Genomic DNA, 24,488 nt, shown 5'->3' with positions numbered 1-24,488 from the left:
TCAACTAACTCATTCCATCAGTGGAAGGATTTCTGCTTGCTCAGCAGAACTTTCCCCCTCCTGCGCCCCCTAAATCTGGTCTGGGTATTCTCCAAAGTCTGTGGAGCAGCTTTGGGGTGTGCACACAGAGATGGGGAGGAAGTTCTACTGTGCAAGTGGAAATCTCTGTGTTGATGGAACAAGTTTGTTAGTTAGTTGGTTGGATGCCACTTTTTAACTTTCAAGCTCAACTTGTTAACTGGGTTTTTCTTCCACAGTACACACATACATGCAGACACACTAGCCCTGGCTCCTTTGGGACAGAGGACAGGGCAGAAATTTAACAAATATAATAATAAACTACCCTTTTAAGTTCATTCCATGCATCCAATGGAATAGCCTTGCCTATAAATGCTTATGATAAAATAAACTTAACCTATCCAATTCCTACAGCTTCACACAATTTTGAATTAGGCCTTTTCTCCACAGAGTGAGTTTAATTTACAAGAAGTCATTTCACTGTAAAAAGAAAAACAGACACTGACTTTTAATCACTTAAGGAGAACTTTGGAAGAGAAGAACTAGAACTGCAATCCTCAACTTGCTTACTAGGAAGTAAAACCCACTGAACACAATGGGACCTGCTTCTCAGTAACCATTCTTAGGATTGCACTGTCCATCTCAAATCAGGAAAAAGAGGCTAACTAAAAAAGCTAACAGGAGCTATTTTAAAGTCAGCTGTACTTAAAATATTGATAAACCTTTCATGAAAGGTTTGTGTTTTTGTTGTGTTTTAAAACCAACCTCATGTCTTGGATGAGAGATACTCTTAAGGGAGACATTGCTGGGCTGGCATCCGACTTCCTTCTTTCTGAATCAAGTAGTATTCCTAAATTAAAGATAACATTTTGTATTAGTACAAATATTGATTTGTATTTACATTGGTAAATGCTTTCAATTTTAGCAATGCACTTAGTCAGCAAATGAATATTTGGGCTTACTGCAAACATTCACAAGAACCTAGCAGCCAGCCCACAGGGCTCTTTTGGATAGTCTGGAGGTTGCTGACTCCCACTGTGGAGGAAGAATCCCTGGAGCTCTAGATGATATGCTTCTAGATATGACCCCTGCCCATCTTGGATCCAGATGATAGTTAATGTGTAATTGCATGAGGGAGTGATCACTGCCACCTATGGCCACTCTTAAAAAATATAGCCCTGGACCCATTGGTTTGAACTACCAACCAGTTCCAAATATTCTCACTATAGGGAAGGTCGTGGCAGGTTTTGAGACTGAATCACACTTAGTCACCGTGATGGATGAAATGTATTGTGATCAGGTGACTTGGCTTCAGCTTTTGTACTCCTTCAGAAAGAGCATGTTCATAGTTGGGGGTGCTCCTGGATACATATTTGTTGCTGTAAGCTCAGGCAGTCTCAGTGGCTAGGAATGCCTTTTACCAGCTAAAGCTATGGACATTCTTGGACAGGGATAGCCTGGACACAGTTATGCATGCACTGCTAATTTCAAGACTCAGTTATTGCAGTGCACTCTATGTGTGGTTACCCAGGAGCCAGGTCCAGAAGCTCACCTGGAGCAAAATGCTGCAGCTAGACTGTTCCTGGGGACAGACTTCCACCAGCACATAGCTTGCACTGGCTGTTCATATGCCCACCTTAAAGACCACCTGATTCCTTGTTCTTCTGCCCAATCAAGGACGTCCTCAGAGGAGTCACTATTAGTTATCCCCATGAGTCAGACATACAGCTTGTGTGCTGTGGACCTAACTCTGTGCAGCTCCCTCCCAGTCACGATCGAACAAACCTGTTCTCTGTTAACTTCTGGCACTTAGTGAATACCTTTTTATTTCAGCAGGCATTTTTCTGATTTTATGGTTAAGTTTAACTGATTTTATCTCATTTGTATCTTTTTTGTATTCTTATTGTGCAACACTTAAAAGACTTGGTGTGAAATAATAATATACATTGTTGAAGTTAATAAATAAATATAACATAATAAATCTGTGTTTGGTGCAATCACTCTTTTGTGACTTTTTCTTTCTCAAAATGGAGAACACTGTTCATAACCTTCATACAAACTAACAATACCTGAGGTACTGAAGCTTCCAGATGTAGGTTTTCGCTGTCTATTTTCTTGGTAATGTAACAAATGTGACCACAAAGCAGACTTCCCCTAAGATTTAAAAGAAAGATTGTCAAATGCAGCATAAATTACTAATTTTGAGCATTATTCATATCTTTAGTTTTATTCAAAAATGTTCCATATTAAATCATCGGATACTACTGTACCGAGACAAAATCTCTACAACAAATCTACACACCAACCTTTTCCTATATTCACTAAATGATTCCATTAAACTGCCAATCAGCCTAAAGCAAGCTATACACATCAACTACTTCCACTCCAACCACATATTCTCATAGCTGAGCCTCTATTGTGTACTCCACTACCCAGTCATTTCATATCACAAGAAGGCTGAGAAAGCAATATAAATATAAAATGCAGTATTCAAAGGCATGCAAAACTGGTATGTTATCCAGATTAACCTAGCCTTTGTTGAAAAGGTTCTCAACTTTACTGTAACCTGCCTTTGATAAAGAGAAATTTAATAAGCTATCACCAACGTGTGTGGCAATACTAGTGTTGTGTTCTTATGACACACAGGTGGGTGTCCTCCACTTGTCCTATCAGCCCCGGCCAGAATGGCCTATAGTCAGAGATTTATGCAAGTTGTAGTCTAGCAGCAGCTGGAGAGCTATAGGTTCCCCATTCCCGTCAGATCATAATCAAAAGGAAACCCATCCCTCAATAAGGTACATGGTAATGTTGACAAACCAACTTAAATTCTACTGCCAGTCTCTGCCGAGCTGGGCAGATTTTACTATGCTGTTTTTGACAGACTTAATTTACTCTGGATATTTGGGTCATTCTTTATAAATCCAAGGCTACAACCCTATGTCTACTCAAACTTGGGAATAAGGCCCACTGGATTTAATGGGACTTATTCCCAATATACGTTCACAGGTACCTGCATGCAATCCTACCGAATGCCACTACATTTATTCTAGGACAGACTTCTAATTAAAGTCCCATTTTATGTTTATTTTCTATATTCCTGAATTTATCTTCTGTTTTCCTGAACGGGCTGTTTTGTTTTAACAGAATTTGTTTGCTCCTGGTTTGTCCAAAGCTCTGGTCAAATCTCAAAGTCTTGCCAAGACACTTGAATTTGGATATAATAAAATACTGTACAGTACAATACAGAGGTAAGGCATGTGCATGATCTTACTACAGCTAAGCTTCTCATTCTTTATGAAACCCTGATAAAACTGGGGCACCATTTCCTAGCTGCAGATTCAATGGATCCGCACTGGCCTCAGATATAGAAAGGAAAGTCTGCACTTCATCTATGTTGTCGCCAGCTTCCAAAATTTGATTCTTGACCTTGAACCAAATCATGGAGCTGTTCCTCATCAGCCAGCTACTTTCCCTTGTAAACAATGCACGGCAACCCATGCATGCTCCCCAAACCCTTCTGTCCTGCTTTAAAGCATCCACATCTTTCTTGTAGAGAAGTTGTCTTCCAGATCGTGGCTTGGGCTGCCAGATGCTGAGTCCAATCTTAACACATTAGGTACCAGTGTCCTGGCTCTTTCTATCGCCCAGAACAACAGAATTCTAGACAACCTTTCAGAAATCCTTGCATAACTGGATGTAAAAAAAGTGGTAGCAGCTACTAAAATGACTCCTAAGCAAGAACTGGATGGCCTAGTCTCTCATGATTGTTACAAATTTAATTCCTGAGTGGCACAAAGACCAACCAGCACGTGGGTTTGTCCAGAGCAATCTACAGATCATCAAAAATACCATCTGAAAGCTGATATCTACCTAGCATAATAGAACATAATGAAACCCATTCACTCATTTGTTGTAATAGGACCCAATTTGGCTCCTGTCACCCTTCCCCAGCATTCCAGACTAAGTGTTCAGGTTAATAGCAGCAGGGTGATTATATCTGTAAGAGAAAACTCATTATTTCAAAGAGAAACATGCTATAACCTATTATGACTGCAACATAGTTTGCAAGGCATGTGGAAGAGAATACCCTAAAGGACTAGTTCACATAGGGCTAATAACCACCAAATATAAAACGTGGGTAAGCTATAGATAAATGAAAAGAAGCATAAGAATAAGTGCAACTCCACACATAAGTTATTTCCTCCATGGAGATCACCACCATGTAACCAAAATCAGTTTACCTTAGAAGGAATTCAGCCCTAAGGAGATCACTTTGTCAGTTTCTGCTTGCCTGATGGAACAATCTCCCTTCGCCCCCCCCCCCCCCGGTGCACTGTTATGGGGGTTCTCCTGACCCCTTCAAGCCAATATAGGAGTGGGAGACACAGGGGGAGGAGAGGGTGGGAAATCCTGTTGTGCTAGTTGAACTCACACGAGTTTCCACCAGTGGGATCCATTAATTAAATCTGACACTGTCATAAATGTCAAAATTAACATGTTCTATCATACACACACAAGGATCTGCCAGAAAGCCAGTACTTCTCACCAGATGTGAGTGGTAACAAAGCATTCATAAAATATGATGCAAATGAATTAAACAACTTATTGTACAGAAATAAAACCTGTGTAGGCTGTATCTTTGAAGCATTAAAGGTGAAGGAGGGAATCAGGTAAAGACAAAAACCAGGTTTGCCTTCTGCTCCAACTGAACTCTCCCTTCCTACTCCAAGACCTTTTATCATTAACATGGGATGGGAAGAACAAAGGGAAAGATGGAGACAGGTAAAGTCAGTATCAGATGACTCTCTGTTAGGCTTGTATTAAGTACCGGTATATGGTTTTTAATATCTCAATGTATTTAATCAATTTTAAGAGTTATTTTGAGAATGCTGGTCAAAAAGCAAAACATAAAACAAATACTACTATACGTTAGCTAAATAAATTTAGGATATAGCATTATTCTGGAGTATAAAAAATGTGAGACACTAACGAGCATCTATAAAAAATGTGAGACACTAAAGAGCATCTATAAATTGACTGATGAATGCTAAAGATTGTTATAGCAGATAATACTGAGAAAATTAATGAATAGTGGTTGATACATATGACCTCAAATATTCAGATAGGATCCTTCAGATGTTAAACTTCTGACTTGGCATTCCAGTAAAATTATATACTTGTACAAATTAGATAAAAGGTAGACTGTACAAAAACTAAACTAATTCAAGTTTATAGCTGCTTATAACCATACTGGATGAGTGCAGATCATGAATGTTATACAACTGCAGCCTAGTCTTCAGCATGTTTATTCATCGGTAACCGCCAGTATTTCCAGTACGGCTTACTCCCAGATAAGTGTGCATGTGTTAAGTCTTGAAGAGTGGATTAAAGTATTTGCATATTCCATTTTATAACTAACACCAAAAATGTATTTAACATGCAAAAAGATTTGCATTGATATTTAGACACAGAAAAAAGTTACATTAAATATATAATTATTAAAATTCATTATCTCCCATAGCAAACATTGCTATATTTCAAGCAAACATGGGAATGAATATCATATTACTGATTATTGTACATATAGCAGGAGAATTAAAACATGCCTTTCTCAGTCTAAGTAATTCTCACCCAGCTGCCACTGAACTTCATTCCTAGTGTTGGATAGAGTTGCTGTTATTTAAGGTTACCAAGACCAAAACAGAGAGTTGAGGAAGCAGCAACCAGAGAAGGTATAGAGCTGCTGGGAGGGAAGGAATCAGTGCTCATTAACCTTTCCCTTCTTTATTTTGTTTAGGTGAGATATACCATGAGCCAAGGAAGATCTGGGTAACACTGATGATATCAGAATTAAAAAAGATGGTGACAGAAAAAAAATTTGGGTCACATCCCAGACTCGCTATAAAGAATTTTCTGAGAAGTTAAAGAAAGGCTAACATGGAAACCAGCGTATCTTATAAATACACCTGATTTAATAACAACACAGCAGAAATGGCCAGAGATTTATAACAAAATTTATTATAATTACTGTTGTTGACTTCAAGCTTTTTAATCCAAGGATTTCTTGAGTGTTTGCAAAATGTGAAGTGCCTTTTACAACTGATCATTTATCAGGGAGGGTAACATATTACTAAGAAAAGTTACTTAGGGCAAGAAGTGTATGAGTATAAATACTGACAGCTAAAAATTCACTAATGTATGGTCAGGAATCAGAATGTAGTTTTTAATTGTTATAGGTGAACATTATTGGAGACACACAGAAAAATGCATAGGCTACTAAGGAATGTTGAAGTAAATAATTATTCAAGTTCATTATTTCTAACAAACATCATTTGATTTATAGTAAATATTGAAATTATTCTCACATTGTTAATTAAAACAATGTTCATTTAACTGGTATATTCTAAAATAGGAATAAAGAAACTGAATAGGCTCAATCAGATTAATGTAAGCTGTACTGGCATTTCTGCTCTGGTGGCTCACTCATACAGGTATCAGGACAAGAATATGCAATGAATAGATTTTTCTCATTCTTATCCATCAAACTGGAGCCAAGAAAATTTTTCCCCTCAAGATGTTTGGATTTTTGACCACTTATTTTTCTTTACCCCTGGCTTAACTTCATATGACTCAAGAAAATCAGCATGCACTTTCTGCAATACACCTACCCCCTGCCTGTGGCCCATTGTGGCCTGGATTTCACTGCCTGATTTGTGAAAAGCTAGAGAGTAAATGATCCTGCCTTGCAGTAGGAGACTGGATTAGAAGACCCTTTTAAATTCTGGTTTAGGACTTATGGTACTGATGGCCCTGTAAACAATAAGGCAGGCAGACAATACAAAAGAGATTTAATGCGTAAATAAAGACATCATTGTAAACATCTCTCTCAATATTACACTTACATGATGAACAACATATATGCTGGCTCCAGTGCTGGAACAGATCACGTAAAGAGCACAAAAGCCCAAGTGAGCTTATAGTAAATGAAAATCACATTGTGTGGAATTATGAATGAAAACCTCACATGAAAGGTAACAATTCATTTCCTTGAACTGCATGCTGAGATATGGACAAAGTCAAGGGAGAAGAATGGCATGCGTACAAGAGATGACAACAAAGAAGGAAAAATACTCTCAAAGCTGACAGGTAAGCAGTATCATACATCTTGCAACATTAACTGGGTTGATAAATATGAGGCCGCAATCACAAATGGAAGAGCAAGTTGGTAGCTAGGCAGGGCTAAGACGATCCAGCAGCAAGGGGGGGGGGGGCAAAAGCTGGGTGTAGTATGGAGGGAGCTGGGGGTATAATCTTCTACTGATGATTTCTCAAACAACAAATTTACAGAAACAGGCTTCTGTGGTTGAAAACCAAAACTGGTTTTACAAGGAGGAATTGTGATTCTTTTTTTACACTTTTATTTCAGAAGTGCTTGGATATACTGCACTTCTTCCATCAGATTCCAAAATACTCTACCACAACAGACCGTTCAGCACTGTTTGCCAACATCTTCAATCAATTCAAAGAATTAACCTTATGTAGGGTTGGCCGCTTGCTGGTCTGAAAGGCCCAAATCTGAGTTGTAGCAGAGTATACTGATGCTCTATCTTCTAGGATGAAAGTAGTACAGCTTCTATCCTATGTAGTATATAAGAGGGAAGGTAAGAGTCAGACAGCATATACCTGCACACACAGAAACTGTTACAGTCTAGAAGTGGATTTGGGCAAAGGTAGCTCTACCTAAGTTATCAACAAAAAAACCAGGAAGTTCTAATCTACAAAACAAGATATAAAGGCCACCAAAGCTCCTTAGATAACCAAAATTCAATTTTTTTGTTCTCCTTTGAACTTATGTATAAGTAACTGCAATTTCATACAGGAAATCCACCAGTGCACTTTCTCTTTAAAGGAATGAGACTTTGTGCCTTACTTCATCATTTTCTAGTTAAAAGCTCAAAGTAAAGGTTAAAAAAAACAAGGGAAAATACAGTAAGAGTCAGGACTTCTTGCACTGGATCCAGAAATCCCGTGAGCATAGCTTTGCTCACAGAAAATGTGTTCTCTGTCCTGTTGATGGATTGGGGAAGAGGTAATTTTTTGAATTTCTCCTTTCCCCAGCAACCCCCCAAAAACTTTCCTTGGGGTATTGGAGAAGCATTCAGAAGTGTAGGAGGCAACCATGAGTACTGAAAGAGGAATCTGTCAAAATTATCTCTACCTCCTCCATTGAGAAGATCCTCCGCTGGATCCAACCCTTAGTATTAAATTAAGCAGCTCTACCTAAAATGCAAATTCTAATTTACATAAAAGATTTCAATCTCATTCAAAAAAATTCAAGCATGTATCAGCACAACTCTTTCTTAATATCTGAAAACAATACAAAAAGATGGCACATTTTAAAAAGGTAAGTAAATATTTGAAAAATTGTAGAGTGGTAATTTCAATTCTTACCTGCTTCACCTGCAGACCATGGCTCCATATCCTTTCCAAGAGATCACAGAGACTAGCTATTAATGTATTCTCTTCTACACCTGTAATGTTCACCTCACCATGACCAAGTTCGACTGCTTCACGACCCATTTTTTCCACTAGCATTCTCTTCGTCTTTTGAGACAGAAAGAGAAATGGACAGTTACTATTTGTCAGATGAAACCACCAGAATATTAGACAGCCTTCACATCATGTGAGCAACATGTTAGCTGAGTAAAATACAGTGATTTTAATTATAAAATGTGTTGTTTTAACTGGCAATGATTAACTGTTGTGACATACTGCCAGCATTGTTCACTTTTCTGCTTTGTTTTTCTATAGAAATCAGACATGGCAAACTTGTTCAGCACAATGGAAAAGTTGCTGACACCAGTGGTTCAGCACAATGGAAAGGTGAACGTAAGTCTATGGTTTGCATGTGTGTGCAAATCCACACCACCTGTTCTGCAATATTATTTATGTCAGAAATCAGACAATAAGAAAACCGGGAGATTCAAAACACAATGGTCTAGAAGATCAAAAAGAAATGTGAACAGAGAATTATACTTGCTGCACAGGGCTTTCCCGCCCACCCCCTTCCTGCTGAAGCCCTTGTTCCCCCCAAATCCATACATGAGCACCATGGGCCCCACTGGCATGTCATGGGGTGTAGCACAGGTGGTTACAGCCAGAAAAGGCATTTGGAAACATCCCTGCTTGGAAAACAAAAGTGTGTTCTGCGCATACTATAGGCACTCCGTATCCTCCTCTGAGTTCAAGCATTATATGATTTATTTCTAATCTGTATAACGTATGTTGCCATTGTCTTGCAAAAACTGCTCTGCAGCTATACTTGTCCCTAATGGAAAATTGATAATCCTAAACACATTACCTCTGTGGATGAAAATTACTGCGAGTGCCCCATATTTCTCATCTTTGAATTAGGAAAATACAATTAAAGATCTCAGGATTCCTGCACCCCACCTAACCCTTGGGTGGAAAATTATAGATTAAACTGGAAAAAATCTGGGAGGACATGTCTACATACAATCTAGAATTTCTAATTAACAACTGTTTTACTTTGCACATTTGTGCATGTCTGCTTATGTAAAGTAACTTCAGGTTCGAAGAGAAAAAAAGTTGTGGTATGTTTATGACTTACTAGGAAAACTGCACTCATGATGATGCTGTTTGGGGATTCTCCACTCTGCAGAAATTATCTACTGTAGGGGTGCACCAAAGAAGCTCCCCTCCCCACTTTGTTGAGGAGAGGAAGGGCTTTACAGTGGTCACTGTAGTACGGATAGTTCTGCCTCTGCTACCAAAGTTGCCAGCACAACCAGCAGCTTCTAAAATTAATACCATGTCACCATTTTAAGCCCTTTTTCATCTCCCCAAAACAGCAAATATCACTGTGTCACACCCTACCTCTCTGTTTCAGGATTCACCTGAAATGGTGCCCTCAGAAAAGGATAAATGATGAAACAGGGAGAAAGGGGACCACTTTAAGGTTCCTCACCTATTAAGATTATGTTTTAGAAATATTCAATAGTTATCAACAATCTCATCATTACAGCAGCAAATCTCTTTATCTATAAATTATTACAGAAGCAGTTTTTCTTCTAGGCTTAAGGAATGTGCCTTTCCATTTCAGTAAATTAATTTACATTGCGTGCTACAGCAGACAACTTTAACAACAGGACCTTGGTTGACAATCTGACACAGCAACACATTTTCCTCCAAATGCCCCAGGAAAAATTAAACAATTGATAATAGACTTTACAGCTGTTCTTGTAAGATGGTATAAAATGCTAGCGCTATAGAGCAATTGTGACAGGAACAGAACATGATACAGTTTCAGCACATTTTTTACACAGGTCTTTGCCACTATCAATAAAAGCATCTCATCTTTCTCAGGTAACAACTTTAAAGCAGAGACAGTCCTGTGTCTCTGTCTTTTCTTACAGATATATTATTTGCCTCTAAGGTTTATCCTTAATCATCTCACACTGCAGACTTTACTTCTTATACCCACTGTTGCTATCATTTGACAATTCCAATTTATCAGTCTTGAAAGATGGGCTTAGCTAATAGAGGGGCTCAGCTGAAATACAAGCATGATTTCACACACACTGTTCAATCCATCTTCCTCTAGCTGACTAATAGCAGATTACTTAAGGCTAACCCTTGGCACTGTTAAATCAACAGAATTCTTTAAGGTAAGATCTGCTTCAAAACTTCCCATAGTTATGGATACATGCAAAACATTTAATACTGATTTGTGGATACAGCAGAAACCTGCATCAGACAGATACAAGTACCAGAAAACCAAGATTAGATGCTCCTCTCTGTTCCTGCATAGAACTGTAGAGTTGGAAGGAACCCCAAGGGTCATCTAGTCCAACTCCCTGCATGTACAATCATGTACAAAAAATCACAACATTTATGGGCACCATAAAACAGCCTTAAGAAGAATTGCATCAGTTGTGGCTCTGAGACCAAAAAAGAAGAAACCATGACCACAATATGGAGGAAAGAGTACATTATCTGAACTGTACTCTTTTTTATGACTAAACTTGAGTATCCACAAAATTCCTGTACAAGGGGACTTCCCCATACTTTACACAAGAGGGAGCAATTTTGAGGCACATCCCTTTCTATGCATGAAATCCCTCCCTCCATTGAAGTAAATGGAGGAGCCTTCCATCTCAGTATCGAGGCACCATAAGATTAGGACATAGTCTACTACCTAGCTCCATAGTACTAGCAAAGGCTGCCTCAATAAAGACCAGCACAATACCTTATTTCGACATTCCTTCAGCAAACCTTCAACAAATTTCCAGTTGGTCTGGGCAATTACTGATGGCGAAAGGTTAGACAATTTGGGCTGCCGAATAGTGCTGCCAAGATTCCGAGCTTCTTGGATATACTTCTATAAACAAAGAGGAACATACATATATAGAAATGCACAACTTTTAAAACACTTAAAGCACTTATATGTGGAAGTATATGTTTTGCTCTTTTGTAAAGAAATATCTAAAAAAATAATGGCATATTGATTTCTCAAAGCATTAATGCCTTTTGTTTTATTGTACTGGAGATCAATAACTGGCTATTGTTATTGTTCAAGAAAAAACTGAAGCATTTTATTGCATGAATAGAGAACCATTGCACTGATTACACTATCCAATAAATTTGTAATAGCATAATAATAATATGATCCCAGGTTAATATCAAATAAAATGCATTTGGACTGAACTTATCAGCCACTGTAAGAGAAATTCTCTTTGGACTCTGAAATACATACTTAACTATGTATTTTTGTTCAGTACCATAACCGAACACCATGTTTTCATATTATATATAACAAGACACACACACACACATGCATACACAATGTACCTACATAAACACAACATACCAGGTATAGTTCTGAAACAGATTTAAAAGAGTGCCTGAAAGGCCAATCATGCTGGTCCAAGTCTAAACAAAATTGCAACTGAAGGTCTGGCAAAGGAAAATCCAGCTGCTGGCAAAATAGGAAAGACAGCAAAACAAAACAAAAAAAACAAACCAAAAATAATATAGCTCATGTTAGATGAAAGCATGGTAAGCAGACATGAAATAATGAGAGCACACATGCAAAAACAGGACAGAGGCTGCTTAAGACAATTTATGTCTTTCCAAAGTGAGAAAGAATAATGATGTAATGCAATTTATAAATAACAGATTTCAACAGAGAAAAGAATAAAATGCATGCATCAACACATAAGACAATATTTTTTTTAAAAAAGAAAATGACAGAAGCTTAGAACTCAGTTTTTACATATTTGGGGTAGCAGAAGACTGTTCTTCAGTGATTATATAACTGCTCCCCCCCCCCCAATTGACATCAATGGCATATTGATACTTTTGGCTCTATACAAAAAGTTTACAGGATTCCTCTGCATCCTTGGTGTAATACAAATCAAGCAATTAGGCAAAGTGGGAGATTACTCTTTGGGTATTGGAAGATGACAACCAAACCTCAGAAAGTCTAGTGGAGAAGTCATTATCAAGGCTAGAGGGAAGGCATGAGAGAGAAAGCAAACAGGGTACAAACCACAACAAAAAACAAACAATATAACCACACTGTATAACCACACTGTAAGGCTGTTTCCCCAAAACATACATGCAAACAACATGGGTCCTCATAGATGTCAAGAAGATGTCCAGCCCACCTTTACTTTGTGTTATGTGTGTGAATTGCTAGTTCAGCGGAAAGTCACTAATCAGGAAGGGGTAAGGAGTGTGCAATCCAACCCTCACATAAGGCAGGTGATGGTGTAAATTGATGTGACAGTGTAAATTTACACTTGCCAATACAGAAATGTGGAAAGGAAAGAGGTAAATTTGTCTTCTTCCAGACAGATTTTGCAAGATAAAGACCCATCCTATGGACTGAGATGAGAAAGCTGGAGTTATGCAACCATCACCAGATGGTCCTGCAGAAATGGAGTTGGCAGTTCATGAAAGGTTTAGGGAACCTTAAAGGGTATAAGTCCATGATGTCTTAGGCTGCTGTGCACAATTGCATTTGGCACAAAACATGGCTTGCCAATGTAATGCCCATGGGTGCACATGGACCAGAGAGGCCTTCTTGGCACCCACAAGATCCCATTGCTCTACACCTTCTCTGATGAAATTATGCTTGCAAGAAGCCTTCTATTGCAACCAATATGAGGCTGTGTTTCAAGGTCAACTATGTCAGGAGGGCAGTTTTGGGGAATTAGAGCTGGGGAAGGGACCATCAACTCCTCTAAGTCTCATTGCTGTGGAGAGTGACCTTCCTGTAGACTGCCGCTGCATTCTCCAGGAAGTTCACACCAGCTCCCAACTAGCTTGAAAAATAGCAAACACATTTTTGAAAGCCTAGTGGGTGGGAAGGACAGCAAATAAGTGTGTGTGTGTGTGTGTGTGTGTGTGAGAGAGAGAGAGAGAGAGAGAGAGAGAGAGAGAGAGATCTACAATAGTTTCTCCTATTTCAAATGTGCCCAAAGGCCCCCAAAGACAGACAACCCCTGGCAAAGACCTTTATTTTTAGAATAGGTTACTATTTATATTAGATGAAGAACTGGACTATGCTTTTCATGGGGTTGGGAAAAGCATCTTATACATACAGTCTGATAACCTACATTATTATTCTGTAGAAAATAAAGACATTAGATTGGAAATTATGCTCAACAGTTTTCACCTCTCTCTGATCATTGTCAAGACGAAGGTGCTCTGTGTGCTGCTTCTGCCTGTCTTTCCGCCTCCACTGTGCAGGTGCATTTCGTTTGGTCCATCTAGAAAATTATAATCAATATTTTAAAAATGTATTCTAGCTCACAAACTGAAAAAGGGAATATATATGTCCGTTCTGGACTGCAGTCAATAGGGAGATAGGGTCAAAAGTAGTACAACATACAGTTTAACCAGAAACCTATACTAGGTCGAACCCCAAAAATAACATATTTTTATTATTAATGTTTGAAAACTGACTATGATAGTCAAAGTTTATTTGTGGAAGTGGAGATTACAAGAAAAACTGGATGCTTAATTTTTCACTTCTCACTTTTGTTCCCTGCTCTAGTATGTAGCTTCAAAACTTAACTCTAGAATGGTTAGCATATCACCTGTAAGTTCGTATGTTCATGACTGTCACCATTACATCCAAGTCTTAACTGTCACCAGCATACTACATCTTATAGTTATCACAACCGACTCCCAATTCAAAAGCTGAATGGCCCCCAAATTGTGCAATTTGTTAAGCAGAAGATCTTCCAAACATAGCTTACTCACTTATTGCTTGCTGGCCCTGTAGAAAGAACATCAGACTGAAGTTTGGGGAAGAATCCAGGTTCATATTTTCCTTGTCCAATCTTCATATCTAGCAAGTGGGGATGGACTGCAGTATGATCTATTTTGGCAAGCCTTAATTCAATAGCTTTCTCTGAAGAAAAACAAAACCATTACATATACATCTTAAACCGTATCATTCTGACAAGAGGTTGTCATGCGCGATTAAAAAGGAGAATAGAAGAGGCAAGTGGGAAGACAGGAACCCCAGGTCTATAAAACACAAGTTAGAAAGCTACTGTCAGAAATATGTATCCTGTTCAGAGTGCTAAAGGAGTATAAAGAACCCCCTTGAGAGCAAAACATTCATATTTCCATTTGAACCCATCTCTTAAATAGTGTCATTTATTAATAGTATTTTAAAACTACTGCATTTCTGAAGATCTTCTTCATTCTATCTGCTCCTAGCTGAGCATTAACTTGGTTTTACCAGTAGACATAACTATAGTGCCTTTAAAGATAATATTTCAGAACTTACCAGCCTCATCAATGGTAGTACACTTTTGATACATGGAAGTGCGCAAAGTTGGTGTTCGAACATTTAACAGTCTAATTTTATCCACTCTAGAATCAAACACTCTCAAAATAGGGTCTTTATCATCATCATCATGGCACATAATCTTGTTGTCAATAAAGGAAGCAAACATCTGTGTCTCCAAAAATCTTGAGAGGAAAGGCAAATAAGGTTCTGGCTGGTCAGACAAGAATGATGCCTAGTAAATTGAAAGAAAATGTGTTTGTCTCCACATGTTAAATGATTTCTGAAGGATATGAAGAATACTTTCAATTATCAACACAATCAAATTATTTTCTATTTTACTATATTTTAAATGTATTATTTTATTATATATTTTAATATACACTCTGTTTTGAAACAGATATACAGGTAAAAAGGTAAAGGACCCCTGGACAGTTAAGTCCAGTCAAAGGCGACTATGGGGTTGCGGCACTCATCTCGCTTTCAGGCCAAGGGAGCCGGTGTTTGTCCACAGACAGCTTTCTGGGTCATGTGACCAGCATGACTAAACCGCTTCTGGTGCAACAGAACACCGTGATGGAAACCAGAGCACACTTAAATGCCGTTTGCCATCCTGCTGCAGCGGTACCTATTTCTCTACTTGCACTGGCGTGCTTTTGAACTGCTAGGCTGGCAGGAGCTGGGACAGAGCCATGGGAGCTCACCCCGTCACTCAGTGGTTGTCTAATTTGGCCCTTACCAGCTAGAATCATCATAGGCAGACAGCTATGCACAAAGGAAACATAGTGGGGGAGGGGACTATCAGTTTATAGCAAAGCGAATAACCTGTGACTAATAAGTCAGTTTACAAAAGTAGTATTTTGTTTCTGTTCTATCTTTTTAACAAGATCTGATTCACACCACCTGTTAAACATTCAAAGGAATTAAGTCATCATACAGTATCCTTCTCACAATTTACCACATTGATCTTAACAAAATTAGAGCTAATTCTGACTGATATAAAGGGCTACTTTACAAATGAACACTCTTTTGGTGCCTCAGTTCCCAGTCCTCCAAACCATGGTTTGTATGATTGGGACTGCGCCATGATACTTCATGTGTCCTACTCTCCTTCCCATCATGCATATGGATCCCCTGTCCTCTGCTTTCATGGTGTCTTTATACTCACTTTATCAAAGTTCTGCATCTGCTCTCTATTGGTGAACCATGACTCTTTGTCTTGACTGGGCTGAATAACAAATACTTCATAATCTGCAAACATCTGAGTGAAACGATTAGCAAAAACTTCCCGCACTTGAATATTCAGCTGGTAAATTCTGAACTCTTCTTCATCACATTGCACTTTGAGATCCTTCTTGCTGCTACCAGTCTCTTCTCGAACTTCAAGCTATAAGGAAAAAGAACTTGAAGCTATAATTATTCACACAGAAATTCTGCATTTGACTTATGTGAGGTTAAGCCTGTCAGAGACTAGGGTTATGTCCATGATGAATATTTTCTGGAATTACAAGAGCTGATACAGGATGGTGCTGTGTTTATATTCATGACAAGAATGGAGCAACAACAGTGCCTTTTTCCTAATGCATTTTGAGTAAATTGTTTTCTAAGTGAAATTGTTTTTACAAACAAGTAAACCAGTTGAATCTGATAAAAAAAATATTTCAGGTTTAGGGGAAAGGAACAGACCAGTTCACAGTCATTTTTTAAAAAATATTGACTAATATCATCTGCCAGTAAAATCACAAATTACTTACTTATTTGGGGGAATATGTATCCATATCCTGTTACTAAGTGATTTCACAGGATATGAAGCAACCCAGTAATGTCTAAACTCATTTATAATAGTCAAACTTGGTTAATTGTTTTATACAAACATTCTTTTTGTTCACCAAGGTTTAGAATAATAGATTTGATGATGCTGTATGTTATGTTTTTACCAATATGACTTTATTTTTGTAACTCCAAAAGGAAAAAAAGAAATAATTGGTTTGTTGGCATAACTAACACCCAGTTTTCAAATACTATTCCATATCAAGCTTCAAGTATATCTTCACCCCCAAAAAAGGAAAATCAAGGTGAGGAACATTTATAGCATAGGCATTTCAATATCAAAAGCTTGCCAACATCAAAAGCTTACCATCATGCCTGCTGTCATGACTACTAAAAAAAAATGCAAAAAAATATTCTGACCACACAAACAGAAATCAACCTTAAAGGAGAAGAGTTATGGGATACAATTCAAATACTGTACTGCAATAAGGTAATGAAAATGACAAATTAATAAATCAATGGCACAATTTAAGCAATACTCATTAAAGACCTGGTATTAGATCAGTGGTACTAGAGCACCACAAATTAAAACAAAAACTCATAGGCAGCCAAGCTGCACTACAACTGTGAATGTTGGCAAACATATTTGCTCCATACGTAAAATAAACTCCATACATCTCTGTAGCAGACAAGTCTCTCAAAATTACACAGGCATAGTGGCATGCAACAAAACTGGGATTAGAACAAAGTACAGTGGTACCTCGGGTTACATATGCTTCAGATTACATACGCTTCAGGTTACAGACTCCACTAACCCAGAAATAGTACCTCGGGTTAAGAACTTTGCTTCAGGATGAGAACAGAAATCGTGCTCCGGTGGCGCAGTGGCAGCAGGAGGCCCCATTAGCTAAAGTGGTGCTTCAGGTTAAGAACAGTTTCAGGTTAAGAACGGACCTCCGGAACGAATTAAGTACTTAACCCGAGGTACCACTGTAGTAATGCAGATTCACAGTAAAGTTCCTTAGCAATCCAGTATCAGCTGCACAATGTTCTAGTGTGAAGCTTCCATAAGTATTATGAAATTACCTTTTCTAGGCTCACACCTGTTCTTTTAACAAGTGCTTGAAGTCTTGCTATGGTCTCATTTTCTTTCAACAGTTCATATGAATTTAAAGTTGTTCCTCCTAGGTTACCATTTCTCTTATCAGAGACTATGTCACATGTTCTGAGGCTCTTCATCTTGGAGGCACTTTCACTACAGTGCAAGTTTCCCTCGGGTGAAATCCCAAAAGCCATAAGGATCTCAGAGACTTCCTGAATGAATTCAAGTTTATTTGGAAATTGAGGCAAGTCTTCTGGCAATTCAACATAGTGGTTGTCTATGTCCACAAAGCACAAATTTGCCTGAGAATTAAGTCAGGAGAGATATAAGAGAAATCATGAGCAGATATAAAACGTTGACACATACTGCACATGTAAAATGCCTGTGTTGTCATTTTGCAATGTGCAAAGAAATCCTAGGTATCGTAATGTGTAAACAAACACTCATTAAAAACTGGAAATGTATATAACAACTTGAGAGAGAATAATTTGAATTAGAAAGTAGGATAACTGCCCAACTGGAAAGGATTAAGGCTGAATTCCTAGGCACACTTTGGAGTAAGTCTTACCAAAATTAGAAGGCCTTATTTCTGATATATTTTCTTGACTCCTTGATACAGTGTCAGATTATTTACAATGCTTGGTCACAGTGGATTAAGAGGAAACACACATATCCTGTTCTTTTCAGCTGTGCTTGAAATGCAGGAAGGAAAGTAATCTGCATTTCCGTAAAGGAAACTTGTAAGACATGTAATAATTGTTTATGCCCTCAACAACAATTCCTTACTGTAGCAAACAATTCAGAGAATTGCAGAGGCCAAACATCTTTGCATTAGACTTAAATATGGTGTCAACATTCCAGTTCCAAAGCCACAACTGATGCTGGACAGCAACACCAGCATCCAGTGCTTTAGAAGAGAACTGAAGGGCATCTAAGCTTGCGTACACTATGAAGGCAACAACCTTGGCCAATTTATTAAGGTCCTTCTTAACATGAATGTCAGCCTAAGGCTTTTTCTTAAGTAAGATCCTGGCCCATAACATGGACACATGTGCTATGAAGGTGGCAGCTGCTGTTGCTCTAATAGCTAGGTGTTGAGGTTTCATAACACGATGTAAGAATTTGCTACCTTTTTATTGTCTGGATTTCTTAAAAACTCATACTCATCCACAGGAGCCAGAATCATAAAGGCCAACTCCAACACTGAAGCATCTACAAGAGTCACTTTCATCTTATTCATGAACTGCTGTGGGTTGAATTCAAAGTAGTGCTAAGGCGATTGCAGGAGAATGTGCATACTGGCCAGAAAATGTACAAAATGGAATCTATATATACACACATACCTAAGTCCTTTTGTAAATGTACCCCTGCCCATACGGGCCAGTCGTGTCCGACTCTAGGGTTGCGTGCTCATCTCGCTCTAGAGGCCGTGAGCCGGCGCCATCCGAAGACACTTCTGGGTCATGTGGCCAGCGTGACGAAGCTGCAGCTAGCGAGCCAGCACCAGCGCAGCACACGAAAACGCCGTTTACTTTCCCGCTATAAAGCGGTCCCCATTTATCTACTTGCACTTAAGAGTGCTTTCGAACTGCTAGGTGGGCAGGAGCTGGGACCGAACAACGGGAGCTCACCCCGCCACGGGGATTCGAACCGCCGACCATATGATCGGCAAGTCCTAGGCACTGAGGTTTTACCCACAGCGCCACCCGCGACAAAGTCCTTTTGTAGAGAAGGTCTATTAACTGGGCAATATGTATAATTCTTTATGCATAAATTATGTGCACAGTGGTTGGTTGTACTGCATATTAACCACTCAACTAACATTACCTGTTATACCGATAATTCCCTGTATGAGTTCTGCTCCATTTTTGTTAACATACTTTAAAATTACCATTGAGAAACTCTTCCTAGCAAAAGGAATACGGCTAAGGGATGCTGCTAACAAAAATATGTAGCCAAAAGCATACCTTCATCTTACAATCTCAAGTGTAGGTCATATTGGGAAAAGATTCAATATCCTGAGAATCACATTTAATTTTTAAAGCAATTTCTAAATTTTAAAGTTACAACAATCAATTTGAAAGAATGTCAGCTTTTTCTTCTTCTTAACTAGTCCTTTACCCAATCTACCTGAAACCAAATTACACATTGTTCTAGAGAGACTTTTATAAGTGGAAGAGCAGGAATAACACTAATTCAAAATTCTCTCCTTTGGAAACAGTTTAGCAAGCATTGAAGCCTGACTCGAGTAAAATTTCTCACCTCTTGAGGGAGCTCCAGCTTAGACCGGTCATCTAGTCCATTGGAGTGCAAGCCCATCAAATATGGGACAGGAGCATCTAAAAAATGCAGGAGAGAGGCTGGAAGGATGGGAACATAGACATGCTGCCATTGGAATGGAAACATCAGTGCTGTGATTGTCTCTGCCACAGTCATCAGTCTCTGGTAATCTAAAAACAGGAAGTAGTGAAGAAGAGAACACACTTAGAGAGCCACCATGAAAATGCAATCATCAGCACAAACCTAGAGGCTTAATATAAGGAGCACTAAGAAACAAACACAAGGCATTGCACAATACATATTCTAAAAATATCAGTTGCTTAGTCTCTGTGGAAATGAAAGATAAAGTAAAACATAGCTTTCTACCAGATATCATGCAGAGAAGTTTTTATTATTATTTTAAAAATAACTTGCACCCAGTAGAAAGGAAAAGGATTTATGAGCCACAGACCAACCTCCCATTCTCCCCAATACATGGGATGGAGGAGAGGGGAAATAGCGCTATATTGAGCCTGCTAAAATCCGACACATATGGCCATTGCATCTTCAGCAGACTCTGTTGCAGCTTGAACTTTTATACTGAACTTTTTCTTCAATATAATATTAAACCGTTGATACACATAGGCAATCTGTTTCCACAGAAAGGTTTTATCACTTCAGGTTAACCAGTTGTAGTATTTACAAAGTCTACATAAATTATCACAGTAAAAAAAATAATTCAAGAACGGTCATTGATTCAGTTCAGATAATCACCAATTGTTAATGTGGCTGAGCCGGAAAGGCTATATTTAATTCTCAAGCCTTAAGATATTTTGGGCACTTAACAGCGGAAGGAATCTGAACAAGAGCAGACCATATTTAAACTTTATTTTGAATAGGAACTTTAAAACAATGTGAAGAAAGAGAATGAGGGATGGATAGAAGAGGAACTATTGAACCTGCAAAAAAAGACTTTCAGCTTTTTTATCCAAACTAGTTCGACTTACTATGATTTGATAGCTTACTGTATTGAGTAATAGTTAAATAAGTCATACGCAGAGTAGACGCATTAGGTCAATGGTTTTAAGTAACAAGTCATTTATTTCAATGGGTTAACTCGTAGTATGACTTATGTTGTCTATCAACCACTATTATGATCAGCATGTTTATTAAAAAGGCTGTTTATAAACTTAGTTTGAATGTTTCAGGGAGAAAGAAAAAACAGTCATTTTCTTACCACAATTTTTTGTTCTCAGTCCTCATATTCCTAATCCTCGGGATGGTGCCTCCCTCTGGAGCACTTAGGCCGGGGCATTCTAAATTGCTTCTCCAGGTGAAAGGACTACCCAACTCCCAGACTAGATTGGAAGAGCAAGCAATACAGGAGGAACAAGCAATTCAGGAGATGATGTGGATGGAACACCCTCCAGAGGATTCTGATCAGAAATTCTCAGTAAAAATATATAAATATTTTTCCCCTAGAGCCTCCAAAAGAGCATTACTAATTCTTGTGACATACCTGAACGGGGGGGCAGGGAAAACGGCTGAGGATCAAACGCTACTATTCCAGCACCTTGTGCAGAATCTTATCAAAGCTCTGAGAAGGAACTCAGCCTGACTAAATGCTTTGTTACACAGACTATGGGTGGAATTCAATGTCCCACTATTGCCAGTTGGCATGATCCTCCCTCTCCTTCCCCCATGCACTGTTCTGGGGGGTTTCCCCAAGCCCCTCAAAGTCAATTTTGGGGGGTAGCAAGGGAGGGGGAAAGCTCCATTGCACGTGGAAAAGTCCTTGTGCAGAACTTCCGCTGAATTGCTGATGGCGCTGGTTAGGTGACTCCTGCCCTTAGTCTGAAAGCTGGGTGGCCCCTCCCCCCTGGGGAAGCAATTTTCAAAATTAATAATAATAATTTTATTATTTATATGCCACCCATCTGACTGGGTTGTGCCAGCCACTCCGGGTGGCTCCCAGCAAAATACTAAAAATACTAAAACGTCAATCATTGAAAACTTCCCTGAACAGGGCTGCCTCCAAATGTCTTCTAAAAGTCAAACAGTTGTTTATCTCCTTGACATTTGATAGGAGGGTGTTCCACAGGGAGGGTGCCACTACCGAGAAGGTTCTCTGCCTGGTTCCCTGTAGCTTCTTGGCTCGCAGTGAGGGAACCACCAGAAGGCTCTCGGTGCTGGACCTCAGTGTCCAGGCTGGATGATGGGTGTGGAGAAACTCTTTCAGTTATATAGGGCCAAGGCCATTTAGGGCTTTAAAGGTCAACACCAGAATGGTCCTGCTTAAGTGATCTAGAGAGAAGCGCCATCCCAAAGATTACAAATGGTCCTCAGGGGTCTCTAGGGCATTTATATCCTTTGGAAATGTTTACAGGCATATTCAGAGCAGGTGTTCCATAAACAAAAGGCTGGCAACTGGACTGAGGGTCTTCCTACTCACACAAGTCGGAGGTGATTTTCACCAATTCCCCCACCCCCCTGCTAAGTACCATGTTATCTCCCACACTATGCTAAAGGATTATCCAACATACTTGAACAATTTTTTATTGTAGATATTTATATACCAGAATTTATAGAAAATGCAAGAGGAAATGAGTTAAAATAACCGTATTATTCTGCAAGCAGGAGGCTGCATGGAGCAGAATATCTGCTCACCTGGGACTCCAGGTGGACGGCCAATGCTGCACAGCATGGCCATGGTGGCTTCAGGGAAGCTGCCATCTTCCAGTGTGGCCGGGGAAGAGGATTGCTGGCACTGCCCACCTCTGGCCATGTCAGGATCCCAGGTAAGGACAGGCAGTGCCCACTCAGCCAATCAGAGGCTGAGGCTTGTGGGCTGCGAGCAGCCCACTCCTATCCTATTTAAGGGAGTGGCCAGGTGTTGGCCACCCTTTTGGAGGATTTTCATGGGATTTTCCCACCCACCCACCCAGTCTTAAAGGGCCCGCCCAGCCGGGGGGTGAGGTGGACAGGCACATTGCCTTGCTATGGACCTTGCTATGGTTTATTCAGTCACCATATTTGGGGCCTGGGAGAAATTTTCTCCTGCAAGCAAATTGGCAGGCTTGTAGGTTTTCACTTACCTCATAGCAACCGTCACAATTTTGGCAGATAAGGCATTGGGCTGCATCCTTAGTCTCAGAGGTACCCCATTAGAGGGGTCCAGGAGGGGTGACTCTGTCCATGAGTCCATTGTGGGGCCAATGGGTCAATAAAACTCTCCCAGTGGTGGCCTGTGCAGGACTGTGCCATCTAATCAATGTTGGGGGTGACTCCCCAGCACAGGTTTGACCCCACCAGGTTCCTATCAGGTAGTAGGCAAGCTGCCTGCTGCATAATACATACCGAATGCCTCAGCCAAATCTACTCTTTCCTGTAATCAATAAAGTTGTGGCATAATTCAATCCAATACCAGTTTTTGTTGCCTTACCTTCACCTGCCATGGCCATTATGCGCCTGTGGCGGCAACTTTATTCATGGGGTCTCTGGAACCAGCCCAATGACACTTTATTATTTTATAGTAAAGCTGCAATCTTACACCCACATACCTGGCAGCAAGTTTCACTGAATTCAATGGAACTTGCTTCAGTTAAACAGCCACAAGATTGCACAGTAAGCATTTATTTAATTACTTTTTCAGTTACCTGGTACTGATGCAGAAAATTGTTTTATCTAGCTAGAAAATATCTGCAAGCACAGTATAACTTTCAATAGTATAAAGGTTTTTACAGGTCTGAAGAGAGACAATAGCATTTTAAGCTTTAGGGTAGCTTTTATCACCAATTATACAGGTATAGTCAAGCACACATATCACCAATTATACAGATAAGGTTTTTATTTATTTATTTAAGACAGTCAAAATTTAGAACAAAGCATTCTGCTAGAAATTAATGGCTTTTATATAAATGTGAATTCAGTATGAGCCTTATGCTGAGATATCATTAGCAGCATCACCAATGACATCCAACTTTATTCCTGACTATGCTTTATTTAACCGACCTCACCTCCTTAAACTCATTTGCACTAACTACCTAATGCAGTCTTGAAGGAAAGAATTAAAAGAAATCAAGAAAGATCACACTCAAGGTATTTGTTTCATTGAGGAGACTTGTGAAAATTTTACTGTGTTTGATGTTTTAATTTGTTGGAAGCAGCCCAGAGTGGCTGGGGCAACCCAGTCAGATGGATGAGCTATAAATCATCATCATCATCATCAATGAAATGCAGACCCATTTTACAAGATCACCAGATTTTTTTATTTCATAATTTTAATGATCACCAAGGTATACTCAGACTACATCACTAAGCCAGGAGCAGGGAATTGGATTCAGTTGGCAAGCCCAATCCTTACTGAATCCTTATTGAAAAACTGGACAGAGACAACATCCATGTGGAGCTCCACTCATGGAAGATGCCTCCCCTTGATTTTTAGGGATACCCCATATTGTCTAAGCTCCTATGCTATGGCCTGCTCCCATTCAGCAGTGCTTTCCAACCCTC

The 24,488-nt window shown here is 39.3% G+C and overlaps 1 protein-coding gene and 1 long non-coding RNA gene across 7 annotated transcripts in view; one reads left to right on the top strand and one right to left on the bottom strand.

The window, feature by feature from the left end:
- Positions 1 to 24,488, bottom strand: part of DENND5A (DENN domain containing 5A) — a 58,818-nt gene that overhangs the window by 16,048 nt on the left and 18,282 nt on the right. For 2 of the 6 annotated variants that reach the window (XM_081013122.1, XM_081013123.1), the window contains 12 exons: positions 19,980 to 20,167; positions 17,702 to 18,019; positions 16,014 to 16,232; positions 14,846 to 15,080; positions 14,311 to 14,461; positions 13,721 to 13,814; positions 11,909 to 12,013; positions 11,288 to 11,419; positions 8,470 to 8,622; positions 7,552 to 7,656; positions 2,088 to 2,172; positions 784 to 868 (listed from right to left, as the gene is read on the bottom strand). In XM_081013122.1, the coding sequence (XP_080869248.1) occupies positions 784 to 868; positions 2,088 to 2,172; positions 7,552 to 7,656; positions 8,470 to 8,622; positions 11,288 to 11,419; positions 11,909 to 12,013; positions 13,721 to 13,814; positions 14,311 to 14,461; positions 14,846 to 15,080; positions 16,014 to 16,232; positions 17,702 to 18,019; positions 19,980 to 20,167 (1,870 nt within the window). The remainder of the gene's footprint in view (positions 1 to 783; positions 869 to 2,087; positions 2,173 to 7,551; positions 7,657 to 8,469; positions 8,623 to 11,287; positions 11,420 to 11,908; positions 12,014 to 13,720; positions 13,815 to 14,310; positions 14,462 to 14,845; positions 15,081 to 16,013; positions 16,233 to 17,701; positions 18,020 to 19,979; positions 20,168 to 24,488) is intronic. The other 4 variants (XM_081013126.1, XM_081013127.1, XM_081013125.1 and 1 more) reach the window with 3 other exon arrangements.
- LOC308481430 lies at positions 9,717 to 11,201 on the top strand. Its single transcript, XR_013988672.1, has 2 exons — positions 9,717 to 10,768; positions 10,799 to 11,201. It is a non-coding gene; the product is annotated as an uncharacterized lncRNA (long non-coding RNA).

This window comes from Podarcis pityusensis, assembly GCF_964106645.2.
Source record: "Podarcis pityusensis genome assembly, chromosome: 1".
NCBI lineage: Eukaryota > Metazoa > Chordata > Lepidosauria > Squamata > Lacertidae > Podarcis > Podarcis pityusensis.
This window is presented reverse-complemented; position numbering and strand designations above follow the sequence as displayed.